The sequence below is a fragment of the Limulus polyphemus genome, unplaced genomic scaffold (genome assembly GCF_000517525.1).
Source record: "Limulus polyphemus unplaced genomic scaffold, Limulus_polyphemus-2.1.2 Scaffold6137, whole genome shotgun sequence".
Lineage (NCBI taxonomy): Eukaryota > Metazoa > Arthropoda > Merostomata > Xiphosura > Limulidae > Limulus > Limulus polyphemus.
The window spans coordinates 46,699-56,170 of record NW_013671747.1 but is presented as its reverse complement, the minus strand read 5'-3'; the positions used below and the strand labels follow the sequence as shown (position 1 = coordinate 56,170).

Here is a 9,472-nt window from a genome sequence, read left to right as displayed (position 1 = left end):
GGCAGATAGATAGCTAGATAATTGAGTCAAGCGAACAGTAGGCACCGTAGGTAAAGTGTGTGAATCACTGTGATTTATAAACGTGTTATAAACGTTGTTAAGTTTAAAATGACTGTGGAAATTCTGTGTATTACAAAGTTGTATCGAGAAAGAATAAACTGGTTTAATTAAGAAAGGACTTGTATCGCTGAAGTTCCTCGGAAAGAATTTATACTGGAAATTAAGGAAATTAACAAACGAGCAGATACGTAACAATATGATAAGTTAACAACATCGGGAAGAAACAGGGTAAAGACCAGAATATATATAATGGCTGGAGACGGCTTGAATAGGTAATGAAAAAAAACTTTAATATAAGTTTAACATAACAGCAAATGTACAACGTTTCGACAAGGTTTTGTCATCATCAGGTACACACACACACACACACACATATATATATATATATATATAAATCCATTTGTAATAATCAATATTTTGTTTGTACAACTCCTGAAGAACAAGAATGAATGAACACTTAGTGAATGTATATATATATATATATTTCACTTATGGCTTATGCAGTATTGGTACCTTTGAATCCAAGTTACATAAAATCTAACAAAGTTAAGTTTTGATAATTAATTTACCATAAACACGCTTTGCTAAAGATTACGGCCATGTTGGGAGACGAAAAGCTTAAGGCCGTGGGTTTGATTGACTTTGGACGTATATTTTCGAAAGTTTACTAATTTTAATCTTATGAAAAGGATCATTTTTCTTATGACAATGATGAATTAAAAAATAATAAAAATTGATAAATTTGTACTTGTAACTTATGACCCTTTGCGTGAATTTTGTATATGTAAGTAAACTAATAATAATATATTAAAGTCTCGTATGTTAACGATAATGAATATTATTAATATTGCAAGCGTTAGGCCTAACTTTCTTAAACATTTGTTACCTAATCTCAAAGGTAAATGAAAATAATATTATAAATTAGGCGATAGACGTCATTGGCACTTGATATGGTAGGTAAAGTGTAGTTGGTTGACATTAATATTATATAATGTTCTTGACCTTCACTCAAAGTTATCAATACTATTGTTAATAATATCTAACAGTGTTAGTGTTAATAACAGTAACAGTGAAACTAAATGTGAAAGCTCGTAGAACAAGAAGAAAATTAAGTTTTTGTAAGTTTTGTGGATTTGTTATATCTAGAGTTTCAGAAAGCATTTGAGAAAGTGTTTTTAAAAATGTTTATATGTAGGACTTCCAACTTTTAGGAATCTGTTTGAGTGAGAATTAAAAAATTAAAAGTTTAGTGTTTGCTAGTGTCACAAGCACTGAATACAGTCACCTTCCAGAGGAGGTCTGGTAATATGTTTTACCCAGAAAATTTATTATTTAAAGAACCAAATTGTACAATCAGGTTCATATCATGGAACAATGTGATACTGAACTTGATCTTAATCCAGTCAGAGAAACGACCATAATACGTTATAGAAAGCTGCTAATTTGACCAAAATGTGAGATATTTTTTCCCAAAGTGTCAACGTGATAATACTATTAATAGGCTTAAATGGTTGAATGTTGATAGCTCTGTATATTGGTATGAGAATAAGTCAGTAGCAATAATAAAGACAAGGGTAAAAAGACAGTGGAAAAATAGACAAAGAAAAATTATACCAGCAGGTAAAAAAATCAAAAATAAGTCCTTTATTTTAGGAATGTTACAAAATGACAAATTCCAAAATAAAACATTTTACTTTTTTATTACCACAGGTATGTGGAAACCCTGTAAGAGAAAGAAACTTATACAAACAGCCAAAAAAAAATATGAAGAAAAAAATCTTATATTCTAGAAATGGCATAAGATGAGAAATTCTGAAATTGATTAGAAAATTAATAGCAGCTTATTAACTTAATTGGTTTACATGGTTTAAATAATTAAATGGCTTAACTGTTATTGATAGTTTTCCAAAATACTTTTTTAAATGTTTTTTACCTGTTTGTGTAATTTTATTTGTATTTTTTACCCTTATCTTTATTCATGATAAGTGGGGTCCTTGGATTGAAGAATGGTGGAAGAGAAAAAAACAGGGGATTCTTATAAATGGCATTCATTCAAACTGGATTAATGTTACAAGTGAGGTCAGTACCTCAAAGTTCAGTCCTAGGAACTTAGCTGTTTTTGATTTAATCAGTGACAGAAGAATGGTCAATAGATTACTTAAATTTGCCAATGTTGTTAAGGTTGTGGGTGTTGCTAGCTGTGAGGAGGATGCTGCTGATTTACAAAAGGATTTAGATTATTTATTGATTTAGGTGAACATATGTCAAATAACTTTTAATTATAATAAATGCAAGGTAATGCATCTTCGTTATCATAATTGAAGGTATAAGTATAATGTTGGTGGAAATAACCATAACACTGTGTCATAGTAGAAAAGGACTTTTTTGTTTTAGTTTGTCACTCTTAAGCCATCCAAGCAATGTGCTGTTGCTAGTGGTATGGGAAATAGTATTGTAGGTTGTATCTACAAAAAGAATTGAATACAAGTCTAAAGGGGTTATAATTTCCTTGTATAGGGCATTGATTAGGCTTCTTTATTGTGTTCAGTCATGGGCTCCCTACATTAAGAAGAACATGGAATCGTTGGAAAGGGTTCAAAGGATGGGAAGGTTGTCATATGACTTGTATTATGAGTGCAGGTTAAGATCTTTGAAATTGTTTTGTTTTGAAAGAAGAAGAGTTATAAGGGATCAGATTGATGTTTTTAAGATTATTGGGGAATTGATAGTATATCTTGATGCATCTTTTTTATTTTATAGTTAACTAGTATATAACTCGTAAAAAATGATGGGGCAAATACTACTAGCCCCACCCCGTAGTATACCCTAACCTCACATTTCATAGCTAACCGAAATAAATAAATTTTGCGAAATCAAGCATGACCAACAAAGAGGCAGAAAAGTGCAGTCATGGCAGTCAAACATCAGTAACTTCCTTTGTGAGCCAATAAAAATTAAGATGAATTCATGGCATATTCTTAGAATAATTATTGGTAAAAATCAGTTAGATTAACAATTTCTAATAAAGAGAAATGCCAGTGCATTTTGATAACACTACCTTCCAACAATGGCTTTTATGTCATGTTGCTTAGTAACAAAAATATAACCTAGTATTGTTGTTAGTCTATATCATAAAGTATAAAATCAAATGTATAAAAAACAAAACTGGAAAAATATTTGTTGATTTCTTAATTTAGAGTCTCCATTGATTAAAGAGGTTTGTTTTTTGTTAAAAATGTTGGTGATATAATATAAAATAGCTTAATTCAGAAATTATTTAAGTTTAAAAATGAATCAATATTTTTACTTTCATGTTAAATGTTATGCACTTTGCTATAGGTTAGGTGATCCGAACACTCATTATACTTATAAGGTTTCATGGCACCCCCTCTCACATCTCCCTTGCACCTCTGTCACTAAAATCATAATGGGCAGACAGTAATAGAACTATTCTATCCAAATAAATGCATTTTGACTTTTATAACTCCTCCTATTTGAGAAATTAAGTGTGATGTGATTCACACATGGGTTTTTATATAGGTTAGATAATGAGAATGTTAGGACAAGAGGATATAAATTGTGACATGGTATAAGTCATCTTCAAATTAGTTTTACATTAATAAGGTTGTTGACCTTTGCAATAGGCCACTTTCAGGTTTAGTGAATGTAGTAAATTTAAGGGAAGGCTCAATTAATATTTAAGTGACCAGGGCTAGATCTGAGATTTTTTTAATGGATGGGACAACCTTGACAAAACAACAAGCCTTTTGTTTTCTTTAAATGATATGATCATGACTGCCTTTGTTATGGGGGGGGGGGGATGTGCTTCTTCTGACCTATGTGTTAGGTGGCTGTGGTAAATAACTCAATAGGTTTAATAAACAGTGATTTAATTTCTGTAATAAAATTCATTGAATTATGTATTCTAATCAATTCACAATAATTTAACTTTGCCTTGGAAATGTAGTTTGACAGTAATTTAGTATATATCTATACACATCCTAGGCTAAACAAATCTTGCACATTTTTACTGACTATGGGAAAATGTATGATACCAGATTAACAGTATATTCTTTTATGCTAATGATAACTTGCATGTATAATAGTAGGTCTAAAATTTAATACTGAGATATTAAGCTTGTGTTAACTCAAATATCAGGCTAGGTACTTCTTTTTTTTTTTTTTGTTTATGATTTGATATTTATGGTAGAGTGTAAAATTATAAAAAAAGTACTTAGCCTGATGTTTGGATAAAACATAACTCCTTATTCTCACAGCTACAGTTATTATAGCTGTTACAGTGCATTTCATTTAAAAACTATAATGTTATTATTATACACCAAACAACTAGATTCAGGCAAGCTGTTAGCTAGCAGGAGAAATATAAATTAAAAAAAACATTTATTTGTAAGTGCATTATATCAAACTAAAGAAGATTCTTTACAATGATCTGAAGAAAAATAACAGTCTTAACTAAGTAATAACTTTATTATTTTTTAAACACAAATTACTTATGCAGATCAAGTATATTAAATACTTTATTGTTTTCTTTAAGTATTGTTGAAAGAGGAAGATGGGCTTTGACCTGGGACGATTCCATGGGGAAGTGGATGAAGAACTTATATGTCCTATCTGTTCTGGAGTTCTAGAAGACCCATTACAAGTACTTTAAGTTTTATATTCCTTGAGCATTTTTTTTTTAATATTGTAACATATTTATCAGTTTAAATGCACTTTGAAAAGGAAATCACACCTCTAAGCTAACAACCTAAAGTACTTTTTAATTTATTAAGTTAATTTTGTGAAAAAAAAGGTCACTGTTTTCATAAGAAAGATGTGGTTTTGATGTATGGTTTTTCCAGACTGAAAAATCTTCTTCGTTAGGCTCCTCAGTGTGAACATGCATTCTGTCGAAGCTGCATTTTTGAGTGGTTTGTTCGTCAACAGACATGTCCAGTTGACCGAACCCCTGTTACAACTGTACAGCTAAAGCCTGTGCCTCGTATCCTCAGGAACCTATTGTCTCGTCTCCTTATCACGTGTGACAATTCCTCTTTTGGTTGTGGTGCAGTGGTGAAACTAGACAGGCTTACAGCTCATGAAGATGAATGTGAGTACAACCCAAAACGACCAGTACAGTGCCAGCAAGGGTGTGGACTAGTAATTCCTAAAGATGAACTCAAGGTGTGTAATATAAAGGGAACATTTCTAACAAAAATTTAACACTGTAATACATTAAGGGGTAAGAATAATTCTGCCTCATGTTATTTCAGAAACAAAACTTAAAATCTCTTGGAATGTTTAATCAGTAAAAAAAAGGAAAATGTAATAACTGTGAAAAGATGAATCATCTTGATCTCCAGAATATTTTGAGTTGTATTTATTTTATTGGGTTTTTTCAGGTTTTACTTTGATTTATAACATCAGAATTTAAAAGTGTTTCCATTTTTTTTTTCAACATGCTTGAATAACTCAACATTTTAAGCTTGTAATTATGTGATGAATTCTAGAAGGTTATACAGTTAGCACCACAAAACTAACTTTCTTTTGACTAAACTCTGGTTGCATGATAGCAATAATATATGAACTAAACACTTTTTGGTGGTACTATAGCATGCAGTCTACACAGATACAACCATCATCACTGTTTTAACTTTCATTTATTTGCAATAGGCACCTTTTATTATAAATAATGCTTTTAAACTAATAAAGTACAAATATAATTGGAATTAAATAAATTCCAACAATAAAAACTAGCATAATTATAACCTAAATATAAGATACTCTTTTGGAACACACAACTTGTTAAATTATTATTATTTGCTAAACAAAAACGTGGAAAGATATAAATTACTTAGCAAGAAATTATGGTTTAGTGAATCATTAAAATGGTGATGATGATAATATCTGTGTAGACCCCATGCTATAGTGTAAATATCTTAGCAAGAAATTATGCTTTAGTGAATCATTAAAATGGTGATGATGATAATATCTGTGTAGACCCCATGCTATAGTTAAAATATCTTAGCAAGAAATTATGCTTTAGTGAATCATTAAAATGGTGATGATGATAATATCTGTGTAGACCCCATGCTATAGTGTAAATATCTTTGTAGATTGCATGCTATAGTAGCACCCATTTTTTTTATATTATTTAACTTGTTTTTTGTTTTTTAATACAGTAAGAATTCCTGATTCACTGCTGTGTGAACAGTAGAGAACCGACTAGATGTCTGATAACTTTTCAGTTTTGGGAAAGTGTTGAAAGCTTAATTTGTTGCTGTCAAGGATCAAAACAAAACAGAAGACAGTTTAAACTATTTCTGTTGTCAGTTAAACTCTTAAACATTCTGCTTTCTCACTTTTTTGAAGATTGTATAAAAATTTGTGTTAACTGTCCATAAATTCATCCAGCAAAATGAGCAACCTGCAGGATCTAAAGCTGGGCAATTAGTAGAAATTGATAATTGATTAATCATCAGGCTCATTAATCAATCACATGCAACTAATCAATTATTCTTGCCAAACTTGGATAAGTGGAGTATTCTAAAATGTAATAATCAAAAAATAATTTTGATACATTTATTATTTTTATGAGTTGTGACATACCCATTTAAATTAAACAATCTTGAATTAATCAAATACAATAATGAGAAATTTTAATGGGAATAATTTGATTACTTGGATAGTTAGAATAATCAAAAACAGTAATGATCAGAAATATTAATTCTGATTAGTTGGTTATATTAGTGACATTAATTAATGTAACTGAGTGAATCACTCAGCTATAGTAGAAACTTTTCTAACTAAAAATAATTAGATTTAATATAAAAAACATTGCTGCTTTGGAATAAATGTTCCTTATGTATATGCCCATTGATATTTGAATACTTATCTCCAGTCTTAACAGCATAGAATTTGAGAGCTGTAATCAGCTTGCAGCTTGTTTAGTACCCAAACAAGATGATGATAATGCACATTTTTTATTTGCAGGATGCCATCTATGAAGCAAACTTCTGTTTATTGCTCTTATCAGGCTATTTTGATTGACTGAATATTTTATTGTGTGAAACAAAAAATATGGAAATAAGTCTGATATCAATTAGAATTTTTTGAGTAGATTTTTTGTTCTGAGTAAAAACCTAATATGGCCACACATAAGCCTATTTTGAACATCAGATTTTTAAGAATTATATTTCAAAAAATTAATCATCTCAACTTTCTCACATTAAAACACTTTTATGTTAAACTGTTTTACTTTTGATAAATATACACCAGAGATAGTGTTGTAAATGAAGATATTTATATGCTTTGTTAAATTTGTGTTCATCAACTCTATAACTTACTCTCAGGGCCATAGTTGTATTAGGGAGCTTCGAGCATTAGTCCAAAGCCAACAGCAGAAAATGACAGACTTTCAACAGGAGCTAAATGAACAAAAACAAGAGATAGATTTGCTTAAGGTCAGCTTTTTTTTTTACTTGTAGGTTGAAGTGTTTTTATAATGTATGAACCTGAGAAAGTAAGCAAGTACGAACTGATCTTTGTGTTAGTGTCATGTCACTGCGTTCCCAAACAAGTATGGACTGATCTGTATGTTAACATCATGTCACCACATTCCGTAACAAGTATGGACTGATCTGTATGTTAACATCATGTCACCACATTCCGTAACAAGTATGGACTGATCTGTATGCTAGCATCGTGTTATCACATTCCCAAACAAGTACAGACTGATCTGTATGCTAGCATCTGCCACCTCGTTCCCAAACAACTACGTGTCATCACATTCCCAAACAAGTACAGACTGATCTGTATGCTAGCATCGTGTTATCACATTCCCAAACAAGTACAGACTGATCTGTATGCTAGCATCGTGTTATCACATTCCCAAACAAGTACAGACTGATCTGTATGTTAGCATCATGTCACCACATTCCCAAACAAGTACAGACTGATCTTTATGCTAGCATCATGTCATCACTTTCCCTAACAAGTACAGACCGATCTGCATGCTAGTGTTGTGTCACCACATTCTGAAATAAGTACAGACCGATCTGCATGCTAGCATTGTGTCACCACATTCTCTAACCAATACGGACTAATCTGTATGCTAGTGTTGTGTCACCACATTCTGAAATAAGTATGGACTAATCTAACAAGTACAGACTGATCTTGATCTGTATGTTAATATTATGTCAAATATAAATAATTTGTTTTATTGTAAGGTAAACACTTTTTCCAGATTTAAATAAAAGATTGATATTAATATATTACAGAATAGTATGGTCTGAAGTAACTTAGAGAGTTAACATCAGTTACACTTGCAACATGTGTGGTTGTGGAATGAAACTGTATATTTTTCTGTATACGAAGTATGTAAAATGCACAGTTTTTTAATATATGCAACAGCTAAAAGTTTTATATTATAACCACTTCTTGTTAACTAATACAAGAGCAAAGTAATTGAGAAAGTTTACTCAGCATTATGTTTCTTTTTTTAATTACAGGAATGTATCCGAACCTTCACAATATCCAACCCATGCGTACCAAACCTTGTAGAATCCATTGGACAAGATGAAATTTCCAGGTGCCATTTTTTTTTACATTCTGTAGATCACTATAATCTAGAGACAGTAGTGATGAGTTATGATGAATTGTTTGTAGAATATTATCATCATATAATTATCAGGATTGTTGTATTTATTCCAGTTATAATATTGTACTTAGGCAAAAAACAAGGAAGTGGTAAAATCCAGGAACTTAATTAGTTTATATTTCATTTATCTTGCATTTGATGGTTTTACTCTGAACACTTGCGACTCTGGATAACTGACATTGTAATATATGAAGAGCTAATATTAACTAAATAGTCTAACAATGAGGTATTTTATTATTGTAACAAAAAAATCCCCTGTAGGTATCCTTTAATTAATCACATTTCCAGGTCTGAAATAAACTTAAATGCAAACAATGTTTACAAAGTTTACTACAAAGTGCAAGCTTAAATAGGTTCTCTATTTTATTATTCAAAGTCACCTGCATGAAATAACTTTTGAGTTATAATGATTTATCAAATTTTAACTAAACTTATTTAATTATTACGGCAGAATTCTCAGTTACCACATGAAAAAATCTATTGCAAGGGCAACCTAAAGTAAAACAAAACATTTATATATATAGTACAAAGACATGTTTTAATTTATCGTCAAGTTGTACAAGCAGACTTTTACCTTTCAACATTGAAACCTAAAGTAAAACAAAACATTTATATATATAGTACAAAGACATGTTTTAATTTATCGTCAAGTTGTACAAGCAGACTTTTACCTTTCAACATTGAAACCTAAAGTAAAACAAAACATTTATATATATAGTACAAAGACATGTTTTAATTTATCGTCAAGTTGTA

The 9,472-nt window shown here is 30.5% G+C and overlaps 1 protein-coding gene across 3 annotated transcripts in view; it reads left to right on the top strand.

Annotated features, from left to right (window-relative positions):
- The first annotated feature begins 523 nt into the window (after positions 1-523).
- The window catches only part of LOC106473392 (E3 ubiquitin-protein ligase NRDP1-like), a 26,191-nt gene continuing 17,242 nt past the window's right edge, over positions 524-9,472 (top strand). The window contains exons 1-5 of one of the 3 annotated variants that reach the window (XM_022401841.1): positions 524-686; positions 4,616-4,723; positions 4,945-5,244; positions 7,413-7,523; positions 8,571-8,650. In XM_022401841.1, coding sequence (XP_022257549.1) covers positions 4,634-4,723; positions 4,945-5,244; positions 7,413-7,523; positions 8,571-8,650 — 581 coding nt within the window. In that variant the 5' untranslated portion in view covers positions 524-686; positions 4,616-4,633. Of the gene's footprint in view, positions 845-904; positions 1,014-4,615; positions 4,724-4,944; positions 5,245-7,412; positions 7,524-8,570; positions 8,651-9,472 lie in introns of those variants that run through there. The other 2 variants (XM_022401839.1, XM_022401840.1) reach the window with 2 other exon arrangements.